This window comes from Dromiciops gliroides, chromosome 5 (genome assembly GCF_019393635.1).
Source record: "Dromiciops gliroides isolate mDroGli1 chromosome 5, mDroGli1.pri, whole genome shotgun sequence".
Lineage (NCBI taxonomy): Eukaryota > Metazoa > Chordata > Mammalia > Microbiotheria > Microbiotheriidae > Dromiciops > Dromiciops gliroides.
The window spans coordinates 52432955-52454426 of record NC_057865.1 but is presented as its reverse complement, the minus strand read 5'-3'; the positions used below and the strand labels follow the sequence as shown (position 1 = coordinate 52454426).

General features: G+C 38.0%; 1 protein-coding gene across 5 annotated transcripts in view; it reads right to left on the bottom strand.

Moving 5' to 3' along the window:
• ABCB1 (ATP binding cassette subfamily B member 1) overlaps positions 1-21472 on the bottom strand; it is a 210255-nt gene that overhangs the window by 53169 nt on the left and 135614 nt on the right. For all 5 annotated transcript variants that reach the window (XM_043965966.1, XM_043965961.1, XM_043965963.1 and 2 more), the window contains 5 exons: positions 19085-19124; positions 16141-16332; positions 15322-15493; positions 8351-8475; positions 1523-1694 (listed from right to left, as the gene is read on the bottom strand). In XM_043965966.1, coding sequence (XP_043821901.1) covers positions 1523-1694; positions 8351-8475; positions 15322-15493; positions 16141-16332; positions 19085-19124 — 701 coding nt within the window. The remainder of the gene's footprint in view (positions 1-1522; positions 1695-8350; positions 8476-15321; positions 15494-16140; positions 16333-19084; positions 19125-21472) is intronic.

Sequence of the window (21472 nt, the reverse complement as noted above, 5' to 3'; positions counted from 1 at the left end):
GACAAAGGCCATAAAAGGGAGGGGATTAGGGAAAGCACTAGCACATCTAACTGTGCCTCCTAGGCTAAATCACTTGGCCTCTTTATCTGCAAAAATGAAAAGATTAGACAAGGATTAAATGACCTTTAAGGTCCTTTTTAGCTCTTAAGAGATCACATGTGCAGACCACAAAAATAAAAACCTCTGATAGATAGCTCTGGTCAAATCTTAAATGTTTGTAAAAACTTATCCAGGCAACTTGATGTGATTTTAGAAATGTTAGCTCTAACTATATGACATGAAAAATAAAAATTAAGGGAATAGATACTAGTGTTATGGCTTAAGGATGTTATTAAAAGGAAAAAAATGAGCAGTTCAAAAAAATATTCTTAGCTTTACCCATAACAACAAAGAACTGGACCTGTCCAAGAAACGGCAAATGCCCAAGTTGTGGCGTAACGAGTGAGTGAAGTATTAATGCCATCAAACATGAAAATTACAGAGAAGCTAAGAGAGACTGATATTAAATTACGTACAACAAAGAAGGCTAAAGCAAAAAGATCACATACACTGACTACGACTATATGAGCACACACACAAAAAATCTGAGTACACAGATTGAACAGAGATTGGAAGAGGACAAACAAAAGATGTCATTGTTGATCTTAAGTTTTAGCAACTTAAAAAATATATACCGGGGCAGTTGAGTAGCACAGTGGTTAAAGTACTGCCCCTGGATTCAGAAGAACCTGGGTTCAAATCTAGCCTCAGACACTTGACACTTGCTAGCTGTGTGACCTTGGGCAAGCCACTTAACCTTTTTTTTGCCCAACCAAAAAAAAAAAATAGAAAAAACAAAACAACAACAACAACAAAATACCTTAATGTATGTAGTTAAATATAGTAAAATATTTATTTTGAAATGCTTCATTTTTTAATCGAGTTTCTAAAACCTAATTAAACCTAATTTGGGGGCATAGCAAATGAAGGAAATTGTTTTACTTAACAAAACATATTTGTAACGAGGGGTTTTCTTTTTCTTAATGTGGCCAGGTGGAAGGGAGAGAAAATAAATGATTGTTAATTTTTAAAATAAAACAAAATAAAATTTAACTTTAAAAATCTTTCTTGTATGATTAAATAATTAATTTGAGCAATTTACTGAAAGATAAAAACCACAGATTATATTTTCAGAGGATCATAGATTTCAAGGTGGAAGGGATCTCAGAGGTTATCTAGTCTACCTTCATTGTACCCGTGAGACAATGGAGGCCCAGGGAGATTTCAGTGACTTGCCCAAGGTCACATTGATGGTAAACCTCAGAGGCAGAATTTGAGCCCAGGACTTTTAGCTTCTGGGCTAGTGCTGTTTAATTTCATTATACAACTAATTCCTTTTCTACTTTTCTGATTCAGTACTTACATATGTCTACTTTTAACAGCTGTTTATATTATTCTCCCATCCTACTAAACGCAACTCTTGTCAAAGCAAAACAAAACTCCCTAATAATTTCTTGAGCAAATGCTAAGCAAAAACACTTACAGTAAGTACTTGTCCAATACTGTATTCTTTGGAGATGATCAAAGTTGTCCCATACCAGAATGCCAGTGCATATGAAGCATATATCAGTAGGAAGGCAACTCCTATTGAAATATTAGCTGTAATAGCTTTCTTTATTCCCATGTTTTTAGCTTCTTCTAAATTTCTGTTGTACCTGTGAAAGACGACAGCAATTAAAAAATATACACAGGGGACAGCAAGGTGGCGCAGTGGATAAAGCACCAGCCCTGGATTCAGGAGTACCTGAGTTCGAATCCGGCTTCAGACACTTGACATTAGCTGTGTGACCCTGGGCAGGTCACTTGACCCCCACTGCCCCGCAAAAACAAACAAACTAAATATATATATATATATATATATATATATATATATATATATATATATATATATATATATATATACACATACACACACACACCCTCATGAAGAACAGTAGTCAGTGCAAGGTCCTAAATTTGCGAAACACCATCCAAATATTCCCCATCTATCCAGTATCTGATAACTTTAAATTTTGCCTATATTCTCACTGAAGCATAAATTTTTATCGTAGGAGAGAGGATGACTCCTAATGTTGAGACATAACTTCTATCACTTTTTATTCTTAATTTTAAAAAGAATACCATAGATTCACTTTGGTTTGAAAGTACCAAGCAGAAAACACCCATGACATTTATCTATGGAGAAAATGAAAGCTCATCACAACATGCAGCTGAATGACTTTTATTTTCTTTCTTTCTTTTTTTTTTTTTAAATGGAGCAGTGGAGGTCAAGTGACTTGCCCAGGGTCACACAGCTAGTTAGTATCAAGTGTCTGAGGCCAGATTTGAACTCAGGTTCTTCTGAATCCAGGGCTGGTGCTTTATCCACTGCACCACCTAGCTGCCCCAGAATGACATTTTCAGAAACAGCTGACAGTTTATAACAAACATTCACCCATGATCCTCTTGACTTTTATATGTGGAATATTATATTCTTTCTTTTCAGCTTTATTTAATGGTTTCTTTCCTTTCCACTTACGTCAAATAAGTTAATTTGCCTTTGTAACTTACTAAGATGAATTCTGTCAAAATAGGACTTTCTGGCCTCAGACACTTACTAGCTATATGACCCGGGGCAAGTCACTTAACCCTGTTTTCCTCAGTTTCCTCATCTGTAAAAGGAGCCAGAGAAAGAAATGACAAACCACTCCTTTGCCATTTTTCTTTGCCAAGAAAACCCCTAAAGGGGTCACAAAGAGTTGGACAGAAATGAAAAATGACTCAACGGAAATATATACTTAATTAAGTTTATCAACATGATTCATGACTGGATTTGAGAACTAAACAAAATCCTTTCATATTAATAATACATGGCATTTGTATGGCACTTTAAGGTTTGCAAAGTGCTTTATAAATATCATTTTAACCTTACAACAACCCTGGGAAGTAGGTGCTATCATGAGCCCCATTTTACAGATGAAGAAACTGAGGCTGAGAAAGGTTAAGTCTATTTCCAAGCACCACATAGCTAGTAAGTATCTGAGGCTATAAAACATCATTTATTTACAAAAGCAACTTCTATGTCATTAAAAAAAAACCTTTGTGTTCTTTCTACTTGTGGTTCTGCATTATGACAAATACTAATTACATTAAAACAAATATTTAAGTTGGTATTTTGATAACTCAGAGGTTCAGGATGTACAGTCCCTCATGAAGATCAGTCAAAATTAAAACCCACTCAATGGCTTCATCCTTGAGTGACAAGAAGCATGATAATTTCCCCATAGTTTTAGTCCTGTTATCTCTCTCAGCTGGGTTTATTAGCTTTCTTATTGGATCTATTTGTGGCAGATTTTAACCACTGTAGAAACTATTTATCCCATCCAACCCCAAGACTCCCCTCCACCCCCAAAGCCAAACTGAGAGTTTCAATACTATGCAGTTGGAGGCAGCTAGGTGGCACAGTAGATAAAGCACCGGCCCTGAATTCAGGAGGACCTGAGTTCAAATTTGACCTCAGACACTTGATACGTCCTACCTATGTAAACTTGGGCAAGTCACTTAACCCTCACTGCCTGGAAGAAAAAAAAAAGACTATGTAGCAAAAGACAGGGTAAATAAAATGATTATGCTTACCCTGTCATTTGAAGAAACCTTCCAAAATACAGAGCCAACATGGTGTACTGATTTCCCACATTTACATCTGAAAAAGTCTTTGCAGTTTGTAAGGTGCTGTATATGTGATATCTCAATGCGTCTTCGAATCAACTCTGAGACAACTCTGAGTGGTGTTCTCCTTACTTACTTATTCTTCACACTTGGTGGAGTGGGAAGGCAGGAAGTGAAATGGCTTTCCTAAGGTGGTAAAACTAGCAAGAGTGCAATCCCTTTGGGGTTTTAAATTTGCTTTTAAATAAAAAATTCGAGTAACAGTAATTTAAAAAATATTTTGAAAGTAACTTGTCCTTTCTAGAACCCTCCCCACACCATGGGGTAAATTTTTTTAAAGAATAAAAAAAATACTTCAGTATATATCTGCAAAGTCCAGCAAAAGAAATTCCCACATTTGCCATGTCCAAAAATGTCTCTCTTTCTACAATTTGAGTTCACCACTTGTCTGTCAGGAGGTGAGTAGTGTGTTTCTTTACTCTTTTAGACTTGATACTTATCGCAATGATCAGTTTTGCATCCTTTTGATGACAAGTCCAAGTTTCTTTCCACTGTCTTGCATTCTCATTTTCTTCCAGGCAGCCCTATTTTGAACTCAACCTCACCCCAGCACAATCCTACTGTCAGCCTACTTATTAGAACAGAAGACCCACTGATGACTTTACTTATTTTGGCAATGGTGAGGAAATGGTAAGAGTAATTTATAGGTTTGATACCTGCTGCTTTATAATATAGTTTGAAGTCTGGAAATGCTATTTTCCCTTCATCCCTACCTCCTTTCATTATTTCCTCTGATATTCTAGATCATTTGTTCACGAAAATGAATCTTATTATAATTCAATCGAATTCTACAAAGTATCCCTTAGATAATTGGATTGGAGTGGCATTAAAAGTGTAAATCTTTTTTAGAGCATGATCTATACTGTTGTTCAAGGCAAGATCTTAAGAACCTGTTATGTTGATGCTGTTCTTCTTGTTTTTGCTTCTTATCCTTTTAGTCCATTTGGATTTTTAGGCATGATTGCACTTCAATTATCATCCTAGATGAAGCTACATCTAAAATCCTCCAGTAGAATGGGAGTACATTGAGGACAGGTATTGTTTGTTTGTTTTTTTTCCTCTGCATTTCTATTGCCTGTTACTTACTGGCTATTTCATAAATATTTGTTGAACTGAAAATCAATAACCTTCTTTTAGAACACAATCCCAGGGGGCAGCTAGGTGGCGCAGTGGATAAAGCACTGGCCCTGGATTCAGGAGTATCTGAGTTCAAATCCAGCCTCATACACTTGACACTTACTAGCTGTGTGACCCTGGGCAAGGCACTTAACCCTCATTGACCCACAAAAAAAGAAAGAAAGAGAGAGAGAAGAGAAGAGAGAAAAGAAAAGAAAAAAGAACAAAATCCAAAGATTAATATTGTTCTACTCAGGTTCAGACATTTAATGTAATACTTAACATATTTGGTTTCTTCTCTATTAAACAGGATTAAGAAAAAGACTACACAACCAACTTCAGAGTTGCTTTGAGGAAAGTAATTTGTTGATCTTAAAGCATTACATAGATGGGGATTCGGTTCAGTCTGACAAATATTTGTAAAGTGCTTATTGTTTGAGGTATTAGGAATACAAGAAATGTATAGATCCCTCATTGCTATTTGAAAAGCTTTTCCTTCTTTGGATTAAAAAAAAAAAAAAGGTGATCACCTTTTATCTACTGATAACTCTTCATCTTCTTGAAGATTTATTGAAATCCACAGAATCTTAAAATGACATCAGAATGTAAGTTCCTCAAGGAAAGGGACTGTCTGTTTTGCCGCTATTTGCATTCCCAGTACTTAGCCCAGTGCTTGCCACACAGTAAGCACTAAAAAAAATGCTTGTGACTGTCTTTTGTCTGGAAGCGGTCTTAAAAGGCTAGTTTACTGCCATGGCCTAAAGGTATATTAACCCTCTGATACCTTATTTTTTAAAAAAGGTGTCCTCTGGACAATATTACATTTTAGCCTTTGGTTAAAGAAATTACAACTAAATGGACAAATTATCCTACAAAGGATCTGACAGGCACTGAGTATAATAAGAGGTCTCACGTGCACTCTGAACTTTAGAGTTCTAGCTGTAGCTAGGTGGTGTGGTAGGTAGATCTCTGCGCCTGGAGTGAGGAAGACCTGAATTCAACTCTGACTTCAGGCACTTACTAGCTGTGTGACCCTGGGCAAGTCACTTCACCCTGTTTGTTTCCTCAGCTGGAAAATGAGCTGGAAAAGAAAGTGGCAAACTACTCCAGTATCTCTGCCAAGAAAACCCCAACTGGGGTCACAAAGAGTCAGACAAGAAAAAAAGATTAGTTCTAGTTCTAAAATACATTTTTGAACAAGTTTAAACTGTTCTTGTAATGAGCAGACTGACTGGGGGGCGGGCAGACAATGAAGGTTAAGTGACTTGCCCAGGGTCACACACCTAGTAAGTGTCAAGTATCTGAGGCCATATTTGAACTCAGGTCCTCCTGAATCCAGGGAAGTTGCTTTATCCACTGTGCCACCTAGCTGCCCCCTCTAAAATACATTTTCAGTTTGGGCTAATAAAAGTAGCAAAGTCTATGGATTTTTTTTTAAAAGCTATAGGTCTAAAATTCTGAGTGTGCTAATATAGTACCTTAAAATTATCTCTATCAATGCCATCCAAATGTTACTATTTGAGGGCAATCCTAAAGTACACCATAGAAAATATAAGGCAGTAGAAAATGTGTTGGCTTTATAGTCAGAAGACAAGGGTTCAAATTGCAAATCTGAATCTTAGGAGCATAACCATGGGCGGTTCCCTTTTCGCTCTAAGCCTTAGTTTCTTCATCTGTAAAATACTTTTACAATCTACCTGCCAGGGTTGTAATAAGGAAGGCTACTTGTTTACCGTAACACACTCTATAAATGTAAGTGATTACTTTTAGCTTGTTGGGGGTTACTACTCTGCCATACTCATCCCAGCTTCATACTTGTTTTGTTAACCATAGAACCCCAAGATATGGAATGAAAATCATCCTGAGCAAAGACCATTCTTTCCCATCTTGGATTTAGGTGGTTTGGTTTTCCTTCCTAAATATACTACTACCCTACCCTTGTTCTTGGGGGAAAAATGCCTCAACAACAAAGTTAAGCTTTGGTAATGACATCTCGAACGTACCAAAATTGTTTCAATTTTTCATTTTTTTTTCTCTTAAGGTGCTAGCTACTCCTCCCTGCATTCATTCACTGAATGAGCAAATCCTCTGTTTCATTACTGAGTTCCCTGTCAAAAATAGTAAGAACAATGGAGTGGTCCCTAGAGCAGCCCAGGTCGCATTACCTTCCATTGGGTCTGACTATTTATGGCAGAGCAGACTGGGCAGCCCTCAAAGGTACCAAGTCGCTAGGCAGTGTTCCAAGAGAGAAAGTTCATTAAGTCTCTTCAGTAGGAAAAAAAGGTTGTTTCCTTTCCTTGAAAAGCATAAAAAGTCGAGGTCACCCTCCCGACTATTGGACAAAAGTCCAATTCTCCTCTGGGCTAGTCTAGATCCTCTGCCAGCCTGAATTAATGTGTGTGGTTTTTTTAAAATCATAACCACCTCTGATCGGAATGCCACACCTAGGAACCTGCTATATACATATGAAATAATTGTGGGATTGCAGCTACAAGTCTTAAATCTGCTTGGGAGATATCACTTGGGATAAAATCAAAGGCTTTAATAACATAACACAAAATATTATTTCCCCTTAAGCTAACTGGCTGTTTCTTAATCATGAAAAATCAGAGGGAATTAATTTGCTTTTCAGGAAGCTAGATGTTCTTGTATTCTTGGTCTTCAAGGTGTCTAAAATTGATTTCATTCTTATACTTAGTGATAAATAAGCAAGGTCATTTATTCATTACTGTGCTTCAAAATTAAAAGTGTTCTTTTGTCTTCAGGACACATTGGACACTCAGAACACTACTATTTCAAATTTCAAGATAAATAAAAGTCACCTTTTGTTTGTCTCATAACAGGAGGAGACAAGGGCATTAGTAACTCTCAACAGCAGACAATTAAAAATATTATGGAACACATTATGGATAGGGTTTCTCCCCCTGTAGACTTACTATCCTAATTATGACTGGCTCAGGCTAGAATGAAAATAATTTTACATGCCTTTTGATGTAAACCAACTGGTGTGATAAACTGCTATAACTAATCAAAGTACAGTCAAACATAATACACTTATGCATAATGCAAATTGGATACCAGAAATCTTTTGGAAGACTACCTCCAACATGTCATATTTTATGGAAATGCAATTGGATTGGATAGAGCGTAGAAACTGGGATCAGGAGGACTCGAGTTCAAAACTGGCCTTGGACACGTACTAGCTGTGTGACCCTGGGCAAGTCACTTAACCCTGTTGACCTCAGTTTTCTCATCTATAAAATCAGCTGGAGAAGGAGATAGCAAACCACTCCACTATTTTTGCCAAGAAAACCCAAAATGGAGTCATGAAGAGTGGGATGCACCTTAACAACAACAAAAATAATAATATCAAACATTATAGACACATTTTCTTTACATGCCATATAATAAAACAAGGCCTACAGGGAAATACTTCAAAGTGCCACACTTTTTCAATCCAATTTGAGAGAAACAGAGAGACACCAACCTTTCAAGCTCTTTCTTTTGTCCTCCAAAAGCAATTACAGTTCTAATTGCTGACAGCACCTCTTCCGCCACTGCTCCAGCTTTTGCGTATGCTAATAATTCTTTGTCAGTAAAGGAAGAGAGTACCTGTTTAAAAAAGAGAGAGACAGAGAGAAATTCACTTTTGATCCCACAATTTAGAGATTCCTTCCCTGCGATTCTACTCTCATGGCTCATGTTGGAATGGCAATGACCTCTGGGAATTCTTTTTTTTTTTTTTCAATGAGGCAATTGGGGTTAAATGACTTGCCCAGAGTCACACAGCTAGTAAGTGTTAAGTGTATTTGAACTCAGGTACTCCTGACTCCAGGGCTGGTGCTCTATCCACTGCGCCACCTAGCTGCCCCACTGGGTATTCTTTAAGACTATGCCAGTGCAGGGCCACTGGGAAGTTCAAAGCATCCAGAAAACCTCAATGATGAACTGCTATCTGAGAATCAGGCTAGATATGTGGGAGAGAGGCTCATCATCAGAAGACTGGCCACTACATGATCCATTTTTCTGACCCCCAGCAACTCATGAAATCCATCTATTGAAAGGTGGAGACATTGCTTTTTGAGTTGGTATGGGGTACAGCCTATTTCAATCCTTCAAAAAATACTCTAGGCCAGTGGTTCTTAATCTGGGATTCATGAGAAAGACAGATAGACAGTCAGACAGACAGAGAGACAGAGACAGAGAAACAGAGGTAGGAGACAGAGATGGAGAGACAGAGAAGGAGGAGGGAGGGAGAAAAGAAGGGAGAAAGAAGGAAAGAGAAAAAAATAAGAAAGAGAAAGAGAGACAAAGGAAGACACAGAGGGAGGGAGGAAGGAGGGAGGGAAGGAAGGAAGGAAGGAGGGTAGGAAGGAAGGAAGGAAGGAAGAAAGGAAGGAAGAAAGGAAAGAAGAAAGGAAGGAAGGAAGGAAGGAAGGAAGGAAGGAAGGAAGGAAGGAAGGAAGGAAGGAAGGAAGGAAGGAAGGAAGGAAGGGAGAGAGGGAGGGAGGGAGGGAGGGAGGGAAGGAGGGAAGGAAGGAAGGAAGGATGACTGAACACATACACACTATATATAGATATAGATATAGGTAACGATAACTTCATTTCAAAATAATTTATTTCCTTTGTAGTCTTATATATTGTCTTTTAAACCTTTTCATAAACTGGCCCCCTCCTACTTTTGCTGGCTTCCTGTCCAAGGACACTGATCTCTTTGCTGTTGCTCACACCCAGTGCTCTATCCCAACTCAGACTTTTTCACTGGTTGTGTCCCATGTCTGGAATTATCTGCCTCCTGGCTTCCTTCCGGTCTCAGCTAAAGTTCCACCTTCTGCACAAAGCTTTTCCCAATCTTCCTTAATCTTGAGTTCTTCCCCCTTCCAATTTATCCCATCTCTATGTCCTCTGTACATGACTGATAGCATGTTGCCTCCCCATTACCCTGTGAGCTCCTTCAGAGCAGGGACTGGTTACTTGCTTTTCTTTGTATCCCCAATAATAAGCACAGTGCTTGGCACACTGTAAGTGCTTAGTAAGGGCTGGCTGCTTGACTGCATTTAAAACCATTATTCCAAGAAGGAGTCCATGACACAAAAAAGGTTAAACATCTGGTTTAGGAAGGTACCACATATACCAAGAGGCCCACATAGAACTTTTCTCTCCTGGATATTATGAAATGGGAGAGAAAAGGGGACAGGGAGCACTGTGCATACCTAAAGGCAATATATGTAGGGCACAATCTAGTATTACAGCTGTCATCCTTATACAGAGGTTTCAACCATGCTGGACCAGAAATGGAAAGTGGAAAGCAGGGAAAGTCATGTTGTCTGCACAAGCTGCAAGCCTCAAGGAGATGTCTAATGTCAGGGACAACAAAAAACTCCCTTTGTCATCATCCATGGGAAACCCATCTATCCAGCTCCCTAGAGAGCCCCGTTGATCGTTGGCTGGTCGATAGCCTCCATTGCCATTATTATAATTGTCAGTACTCTAACAATTTCAATTAGAACAAAAAGGGGTTTGCATTTTAAATACCTTCTTAATTCTCTGTGCCTAGAACTTAAAACCAAATGCCACCAATCAATCAAATATACATACATATTATCACACAGCCAATTAACTAAAGTAGGTCTAGTTTGCTTTTCTTTTTTGTTTTTTCCGGGACAATGAGGGTTAAGTGACTTGCCCAGGGTCACACACCTAGTAAGTGTTAAGTATCCGAGTCTGGATGTGAACTCAGGTCCTCCTGAATCCATGGCCAGTGCTTTATCCACTGTGCCACCTAGCTGCCCCCTAGAGTAGCTCTTATTGGACTTTTAAGTTGTTCAAATGATTTGGGAACATACACACATATGTGATTCATTAGTCATTAAGAACGCAACTTCAGAGATATATTATCACTATGTTAACTTTGTAAAGTTTCAAAACACCATCTTTAGGTGGACTGGTGGGGAGAGCATTAAACCTGGAATCAGGGAGACTCCAAATTCAAATACTTCTTCAGACACATATTGGCTGTGTGACCCTAAGTAAGCACTTAAGCTCTGTCAGTTTCCTTCAGTTTCCTCATTGGCACATTGGGATGATAACAGTACCTTTCTCACAGGGGTGTCATGTATGAAACAAAATGCCTTAATAATGAAATAACTTAATAATAATAGCTAGCATTTATCTATAAAGTATTTCATAAGCCTTATGGCAATATAGAAATGCTAGCAATTATTTATAAATTTTTTATCCTTATTTACTTCAGACAAGCTTAGATTAACTAGATTCTACCCCCCCACACCTACCCACACACACATACCACTTTTAGTAGAAAAAGGCAAAATGACAAAACACATTAAAAACAAAAACAAAAACAAACAACCAAACAAACCCTGAGCTGCCATCAGAGATTAAGCCTATGTAAAGCACTCTGCAAATATTTGCTATAAAAATGCTAACTATGGGGCAGCTAGGTGGCACAGTGGATAGAGCAATGGCCTTGGATTCAGGAGGACCTGAGTTCAAATCAGGCCTCAGACACTTGACACTTACTAGCTGTGTGACTCTGGGCAAGTCACTTAACCCCAACTGCCTCAAAAAAAAAAAATACTAGCTATTAGGTATTAGGAATGGTCCAAGTCAGTAGACTTTGCTTCTGCTTCTTGTCCTTCTGTATCATTAGCACTGTCTAATTACAAACAATATATAAAGAAGGCAGTGTCCATTTACCTCCCTGCTAGCTTCTGAGGCAAGAAGACCTGCTTCAGTCACACACTGTGGCTGTGTCACCTTAAGCAAAATATTGGGCTCTCAGTGCTCTAGGTGTTTTCTAAGGCTATAAATGACAGAATAAGGGCTTGGCTATATTGGTAGAATTTCCCATAGGCCCAGATCAAAAACCAACCAAATAAATAATGAAGATAATAAAAGCTTACAGTAGTATAATATATTATATTTTGCAAAATATTTTAGCTATGTTATCATATTTTATCCTCTAAGGCAGAGAGGAAGAAAAATAATATAGGGTAGTAAAAAGAGCACTGGAGGACCTGGGTTCAAATCCTATTTCTTCCCCTAAACAAGATGTGAGATGGTATTATTGAACTTGTCTAAGCTTCAGCTTTCTCACCAGCAAAATAAGAGGGTTAGCCTCGTTCAGCTCACATCCAAGCTCAAAATCTCTGATGGTATGATCCTAGAGTAATTATTATTCTCATGAGGAAAGTGAGGCGTAAATACTCCTCAAAAGTCTCATACATAATTGAAAGGACTAGACTCAAATCCCCCACAGCATCTGTAAACCACTTCCTTCTGAGGCATGACACTATATATTATAGAAAGATCAATTATGTTCATTATCCTGAATGATAAAGTGAGTTTATACATTTAGAAGTGATTTTCTTTTTTGTTCCCACTTAATAGCATTTTTTTCAATTACATGTAAAGATAATTTTCAACATTCATTTTTTGGGTAAGATTTTGATTTTCAAATTTTCTCCCTCCCCAAGACAGCAAGCAATGTGATACAGGTTATACATGTACAATCAGGTTGAACATACTTCCACATTAGTTAAGTTATGAAAGAGAATCAGAAGAGAAAAACCAAGAGAAAGGAAAAAAGGTGAAAATAGTATGCCTCAATCTGTATTCAGACTCCATAGTTCTTCTCTGAATGTGGAGAAAATTTTCCATTGGGAGACTTTTGGAATTGTCTTGGATCATTATATTGCTGAGAAGAGCTAGGTTTATCACAGTTGATAATCATACGATATTGCTATTACTGTGTACAATGTTCTAGTTTTTCTCACTTCACTCACCATCATTTCATGTCTTTCCCCGAGATTTTTCCAAAATCTACCTTCCCATCATTTCTTATAGCACAATAGTATTCCATTACATTCATACACCACAACTTGTTCAGTCATTCCCCAACTGATGGGCATCCCCTCAATTTCTAATTCTTTGCCACCACAAAAAATCTTCTATAAATATTTTGTACACATGGGTCTTTTCCCCTTTGGAACATAGAACTCAGTGGTATTGCTGGGTCAAAGGACATGTGCAGTTTTATAGCCCTTTGGGCATAGCTTGGAAGTGATTTTCAATCCACAAGGATAAAAAGAAAAAAGTGTGTTGCTTAATCACCACCACTTCACCAAAATGCAAATTAATCCATCAATGAGGGACACTGGTCCCTCAAGTCCTCAAGCATCCCAGTAGTCTAGAGTTTATTTCAGTTATTGTATATTAGACATCTTGAGAGGCAATATGGCCTAGTGGATAGAACCTACCTCAGAGTCAGGTTAGCCTCTAACACATACTGTCTCTGAACACGGACAAGTCCCTCAACCTCTTAGTGTCCCAGGTGACCCTTTAAGGCAGGAGGTCTTAAACTTTTTCTGTGTCATGGACCCCTTTGGTGGTGTGGTTAAGCCTATGGACCCCATCTCAGAAGAACGTTTCCAATCATATTATATAAATTACCTATATATGCAAAAGGAAACTAATTCTACTGAAATACAATTATCAAAATATTAAAGCAAGTTCACTGACTTCAGGTGAAGAACTCTTGTTCTTTGATTGAAACTTGAAGAACAGGGCTGATTAGCATTGATGGAGTTTTATCACTGATGAAATTATAGGCTCAAACCTCCCCAAAGAGCTTCTTGTATTGCTGGTCTATACACATTTGGTGTTGGACTGTTGCTGCACAACAATGCACCTTTTAGCCTTCCTTAACTGTATTCGAAGAACATCGAAGAAGTCAGAGGATCTAAGTTGTGTTAATGTCAGGGGGCCCACAGCAACAAATTTCCATTTCCTTGAAAGAGTGAAGAATTAAAAGCCACACTAAAAAGTCAGTGTATCCTTTTTTTCTAAATTTCTCCAATGATTATAGCCTGAATTTTCTCTGGGTTTCGTCAACTTCCTTCAGTTTTCCTTTATTTTAGCATCCCAAGGTTTTACCTAGGGAATAATACAGAGCTAATCACACATTGTCTGTTTCTCCCTCACTCTTAAAATATTTACACTGGTCACAATGAATATCAAGAACAGTCATATATTGGGGAAAAGAATTCACTAAAGGACAGCAATGAGCCAAGAGCATCCTGGGACACGGAAGAACGCTGGCTCGCCAATCGGAGTACCCAGGGTTCATACGCTGCCTCTGACACTTACTCCCTATGGGAACTTTAGCAAGTTAACTTCTCTAGGATTCAGTTTTTCCATCTGTAAAATGAAGAAATGACCTTTGAGATTCCTTCCAGCTCTAAATTTATGATTCTGAAATCCCAAAGGCTAGAACTTAAAGCCAAATGTTTTTGCCGTGCTGACCATGGGAAATTGGTTGACTCCTTATATTTCAAAAGAGCTGTGATTTCTTTTGTATGGACACACACCAACACAGACAGAGACACAGACAGACACAGACACAGACATAGACACACAGATACAGACACACACACACCCCACACTCCCTCCCACTGATCTAGACTGAAGCCCCTCCTTGTCTCAGTAGCCAGACTTCATTGAGATTCTATGGCAGAAGGGGGCAGCTAGGTGGTGCAGTGGATAAAGCACTGGCCCTGGATTCAGGAGGACCTGAGTTCAAATTCGACCTCAGACACTTGACACTTACTAGCTGTGTGACCTTGGGCAAGTCACTTAACTCTCATTGCTCCCCCCCCCAAAAAAGTGAGATTCTATGGCAGAAAATGACCAATGAAGAGGTGGCTTTCTGTAAATTATGTTCTCTATGTTTAACTTTCTTGGTCCTTAGAAGGAGAACACACAGCCGGTTAGATCCTCACCAGCTTTCTAGCTCGGTAAGGCCTCCCAAAGCTTGCCCTATACTGGCATGGCATTACTACAAAGTTGACTGGAAGAAGACTTTAGTGGAGGATAGACTGATTACCTAATTTGGTTTTAGGCTTCTGAATTTTTTAAGCACCACTAGGGGGAATGTCCATCTCCACATCTACTGTCCTACCAACAATACTACCACTCCACCCCCAAGCTCAATGCCAAAATCCCAGTTCCCCATGTCAGTATTCTATCATTAGGATTACAAAATAATAACAAATACCAATTTATAAGGTAATTTAGTCACAAAGATACACACAGTCTCATCTGACTAATTTTCAAGGCAATACCTCGGCTACTTCCCATTTCTTTTTTTGTTCGTTTGTTTGTTTTAGTGAGGCAATTGGGGTTAAGTGACTTGCCCAGGGTCACACAGCTGGTAAGTGTTAAGTGTCTGAGGTCGGATTTGAACTCAGGAACTCCTGACTTCAGGGCCGGTGCTCTATCCACTGCGCCACCTAGCTGCCCCCCCCCATTTCTTTTTCATGGCACATCTAAAGCTCAGTGAACAGAAAAGTCTGAGGGCTGTTGGTTCATTAAGGATGGCAGGTGTATTTTATCTATGGGTGAGAAACATTTCTGTAAAAATTCACAGGTTTTACATACCTTTGCCCAGATGGCAGCTGATGTACCTAGGACAGGACTAATGGCCAGAATCACAAGTGTTAGCTTCCAGCCTCTTGTAAATCCAACTATAAAACCTGTGAAGAATGTTGCTAGTGCTTGAAAGAGCATTCCAATTTTGTCTCCAATTCCATCGTTAATTTTGGAGACATCACTAAAAGAAGAATATAAATACTACTGTCAGAAATCATCAACATTTAAATCATTTCTATTGGCTTTAAGGTTATTTCTGATACTGTAAAATTGGGGGGGTCAATGATCCTTTTTTTTTCTACCAAGTCTTTTTTTGTTCTAAATTTTGTTCAATTTTTAAAATTTTACATGTTAAATATTGTTCCAATTTTTGTTCTACCAAGTTAAATATTTACTACACAGAGCTATAGTTCACATGTGTTGAACATGCATATGTGCTCCAAAATAACTGAATACAGACATTTCAAATAGCTCAGGAGGTCTCCATCCCCAGGTAGAAAAGGTAAGAAGCAAACCACCCATATTCACGTTTTTTTTAATCATTACTGATGTATACCATCATGTCAAAACACATATACCTCCAAGTAATGAGGAGAGAGTGAAATCTGCATAGGACATAATGTCATTTGACAATCGCTATTGAGTACCTACAACTATAAGCCCCACTTTGTGATATAAAAATAAATAGAACACAATTCCTGTCCTCAGGGAACCTACAATCCAGTAAATATTTCATTCAGAGTTAGTCAGATCTCTTAAAAATAGGAGGACATTTTAGTCATTGAACACAAATTTATCTTGAAGGTAAATAACCAATAATATACTCACTCAGTTAGCCGAGTGTTCAATTCCCCAACATCATGGACATCAAACCAACCAATTTCCTGGCGCATTATTGAATGGAAAAAGCTTTGTCTAATTTTCTTAATTTGTCTCCCAGCAGCTAAGGTCCAAAATGAAACTTGAATGTAGGCAGCCACGAGCACCCCAAAACCCACTCCGCTATAATAATATGCATACCTGGAAAACACCAAAAATGGCTACAAATATTTCCTTCAGTTGAAACAAAGCAGTTTAACTTTTCCTACTCTCTCAATTTTCCTAACCTGACTATCCTTAAAAAGTAGAATAGATCTTAAACTGAGATAAATGTCATCATCACTTGTTGCCTGTTACTCATCTGTAGAATAGGAGTTCTCCCACTCCATTCTTGTTTAATTACTTTTTTTCTCACCATTAATGAGTAAGTGAGATCATGTTTCAGGGAAAAAAAACCTTAGAAGCAAACTAAAATTCTCTGGCTTCAATGATATATAAGAATTAAATGGTGGATAAAAATGTTTTTAAAATTATATTAAGACTTTATTGTTGTTCTTGTTGTTGTTGTGAATTCTGAGACTGGGTTGCTTTCTCACTCAGGCTGAGGTATAGTGGCCATTCATGGGTCTAATTCCACTGATAATCAGCATTGGCAGTTTGGAACCACCCCGCTGCTTAAGTGAGCTGGTTCATTCCTCCTTAAGGCAGAGAGGTGTCCCTTTGCTCTTGGGGGCTCATTATACTGGTGCCAGACTTAGTGCAACACCCAACCTGTGTTGGCCCTCAGAACTTCTGGAGGTGACATGGTCCACCAGCCTCAGCCTTTCTTAGTAGCAAGAATAATATATTTATATCAATATATTAAAACATAGAATTGAATACCTGGCATTTGTGAGATTGTAGACTTCAGATCATTACTTAATATTACATATACCTTAGGTGGACCAATGGAAAAAGATCCTGTCAGATGACTGACTCAATGACAGTAATGTCCCCTAGTGTTTGGGGATGCTAATTAGTCCCATTCCAAATATAGAAAGAATGCTTTGCTCTGGCTCAGTACAACTGACCACTATGTCCCTCAAGAGGGCTTATTTCAGTACTTACATCAAAATTTCCTAATAATAAGAAGTGACAAACTAGATAAGCAACTTCTAACATCAACCCCCATCCATCCAGAGAAGCCAAACATTTTCTGCACCAAATCTTTGGTATTTAAACACACACATACACACACACACACACACACACACACACACACACACACACACACACCCCATGAGATCTTTGTCAAACAAACAATTCCTTTTAAAGGTGAAATGTCAGAACACCCAAAATGAAGTAGAATTGTCATAACTGAAGTTAACAACTTTTGACATTTCAGTATTCGTATTTGCATGTGAATTTTGCACAAGCTATACAGAGAAGCAGAGAATAACTTCTCAACATTGAATTATAATTAAATATTTTATCATACTCAAGCATCTTGGCATATAGCCTTTCCCGTGGGGTTCTGAGGTGAGTATAACAGAAGTTTTTGATCAGGGGAATAAACCTTTTGGTTAATGGATTACTCATTGGTAAATTATTACCCCAGTGTTGGTAATCTATAATAGAAGAGAGATAAATAGATATTCCAAAGTGAGACAAATGCCAGTATTGCTCTGAAGTCTAAAGCAATCCCTGGTCCATAATCCCATATATTTGGGTTTTGCTTTATTTATTTATTTGTTTGTTTGTTTTTTAATTTATTTATTGGTAAGGCAATGAGGGTTAAGTGACTTGCCCAGGGTCACACAGCTAGTAAGTATCAAGTGTCTGAGACTGGATTTGAACTCAGGTCCTCCTGAATGCAGGGTCGGTGCTTTATCCACTGTGCTACCTAGCTGCCCCTTTGTTGTTGCTTTAAAAACAAAACAAAAAGTAAAATAAATTCAAGCAGTCATTAGAAGATTTCCATTTGAGGTTAAATACAAAAACCAAACCATAAAGTTTTTATGAACATTGAAATTTCTGGTGTCCCCCAAAGGCTCAAATGCCTTTCCAATCCATGCTGCAACACTTCTTATCTTGTAGACACCCTATCTTTTTTTCACCTCCTCTCTCACTTATTTTATGTATCTTCAGTACCTTCATTACAAGTAGTAAATTTAAATCTCTCTTAAATTTCTTAAATCATTAGTCAAAAGGAAAACCAGGAACACAGAAATAGGAGAAAGGTAGGATCGGGGAGGCCAGAGATTACTGATGGCATCATCATCATCCATTTTATGAGTATGAGGGAAAAAACCTGAGAAGCAAACTAAAATTCTCTGGCTTCGATGGTATATAAGAATGAATGGTGGATAAAAATGTTTCTAAAACTGTATTAAAGGGGCAGCTAGGTGGCGCAGTGGATAGAGCACTGGCCCTGAATTCAGGAGGACCTGAGTTCAAATACGGCCTCAGACACTTAACACTCACTAGCTGTGTGACCCTGGGCAAGTCACTTAACCCCAATTGCCTCACATAAAATAAAATTAAATTAAAAAAACAACAACAAACAAAACAAAAAAAACTGTATTAAGACTTTATTGTTGTTGTTGTGAATTCTGAGGTGACATGGTCCACCAGCCTCAGCCTTTCTTGGTAGCAAGGATAACAGGCATGTGCCTCTGTGTCTATCAAGAGAGTATGCTTTTAAAAGCTATTCAATTTCTTTCCTCTATATCCTACTAAGGGATAAGCTACTCCATTGGCTATTAAGCAAGGACAATTTAGCAAAACCTTAAATGAACATTATTTTGTAAATAGTCAAGGCTTCTTTTATATTATATCATCTAGGTACTGAGCAACACTATGACTACTGATTATTTCCATTCTCTATTGGCACAGCATAAACTGAAAATATAATAACATCAGAACAAGTATAATAAAAACTTATCTGACACAAATAAGAAATATAGCTAATTACGTGGTCATTTCCTCTTCCAGTTTAGCAAAGGGATTTTCACCTTCACAAAAAAAAAAGAAAAAGAAATATTGAAGTTAAAAAGATGCACAGGACCCTGTTTAGCCATATAGACATAATCTTTTAAAATATAGTTACTTAATATAACTATATTTCCATAAGTCAAAAACTATTCCTACTCTACTTTAAAAGTTAAGTGTTAGGAACATAAAATTAGCACAGTCTTTGTTGTATGTACTGCCCATATTGTATGCATAAATTACAAAACAATGATGGATAGACTGCAATTCTTCTATTTTGAAAAAGGAAAAAACCCTCTTCTCTAAGACTCACATCTGTATAAATAATTTATACGAATATATTAAAACACAGAATTTCATACCTGGCATTTGTGAGATTGTAGGCCTCAAATCATTATTTAACATTACATATAACTTGATTTTTTAAAACAACAATACATTTGGGTTTGGGTTTTTGTTTTTTTCTTTTTGGTAAGGATGCACATTATCATGGTATAGGTGAGGAACTCCCATTGTAGATAATTACCTTTTTTATCACTTAAAGTCTTAAGAGTTGTGTGAGTCATGGAGAGATTAACTGCATTCATTTATCCAGTTTTATTATAGAGGATCAGGGTGTAAGAGAAAGAGCAGGGTCAAAGACCTAGGTTCAAGCCCTGACTCAAGACACCTACTAGTCACCAGATCTTGGACAAGATACAACCCCAATGTGCTTCAATTTCCTTATTTATAAAACAAGGTAGCACGTGTCCTGTCTAGAGTTCACATGGTTGTGAAGAAGCAAAACACGTGCTTGTAACTAGTGCCTACACCAACGTGAGTTATAACAACCCAGAGAAGAAAAGGTCTCTCTCATGACATTATAGAAATAGCTTTCTAACTATGAACTTTAGAAAAAAAAACCTTTGAACTTACAAGAAGAGTGCTCCAATAGTAGTTGTTTACTGTAAGAAATCTCAATTTATGCACTGGGAGGAAAGTCTGGACATAACAGATATCCTCTCTTATAAGATTTTTTTCCCCGTTCATATATGTGTGTGTGTGTGTGCGCGCGTGTTCTCTGGAATGCTTGCTCCAAAGTGAACAAATTTTCTTTAAAATTTTTTACACTTAATTTTTATTTTTATCAATTACATGTAAACAAAACTTTTAAACTTTCATTTCTGTAAAATTTTGAATTCCAAATTCTCTCCTTCCCTCTATCCTCTCTCCCCTCCTTTAGAAGACAAGCAATTTGCCATAGATTATACACGTGTTGTCATGTAAAACATTTCCATCTTAGCCACATTAAACTTGCTTTCATCTTAAACCTTTTCCATTTTCATTTCCTCCATCACTGAGACTTGGCTCTCTCTTCTTGGTATCACCATATCCTTGGTTACCCTTTTCAAGTACTAGTTGCATTTTCAATTAGTTCTCCCAACCCTTGGTCATACAGGTAGTGGGGGAGAGGTTGGAATACTCTGTACTACCACTGCTATACAGTCTTACCACCATCTTTCAGCAATCTCTCCTCCTTTGAGGTCAAACTATTTCAATTTATCACCTAATTCAGGTCCTGGTGATCAAAATGTATTGATTCCCCTGGGAAGTCTCCTTCCTTCCTCATTGAGTTCAGTACCTGGCTCATTCTTTTTCTCCATCCCAACTCCCTTCCTCATTGTAGGGGACTTGAACATACTTACTGATGTCTCCTAAATATCCCAGTTCCTCAATCCATTCAAATCTCACGACCTGCTCTTCCCCATCACCTCAGATGCATACAGAGATGGTTATAGCTTTGATCTTGCCATCAGAATTCCATTACCATGTTCGTGAACTCTGAAATTCCTTTAACTTATGATGAACTTTTATCATCCCATCTTTTCCTTTCCTTACACTATCTAATCCCATTCTTTCTTACCATGACCTTGGTTATTTCTCAGACCGTAACACCCTGACCTGGTTATATTCTCTTTTCTTCTCTAACTCAACCCCATGGTAAGTGAGTCAAATTGTACACTATCATCTGTGATCAAATGTTACCCTTTTTGCTACTACCTGCTAATCACTCCTCAACAAACCTCAGCCTTGAATCGCTCCCAGCACCCACCTCCCCATCTCCTATTCATGAGCTCCTCAACAGAGTGACAAAAAATGACTAAACTTCTTTGGGTCCATGACAAATTTATGTTTCGTGATTTCAGTTGGACCCTCACTGCAGCAAGACAAACCTTTTAAGCCTCCCTAATTAACTTGCTGTCCCACTCACCAGAGCAGCCCTTCCAAACATTCTTATCCTTTCGTGACGTCTGCACTCTCTCCGCTAAGGACTATGACTCACACTTCATAGAATAAACTGTGGCCATTCACTTCCTCTTCTCCCACCCTC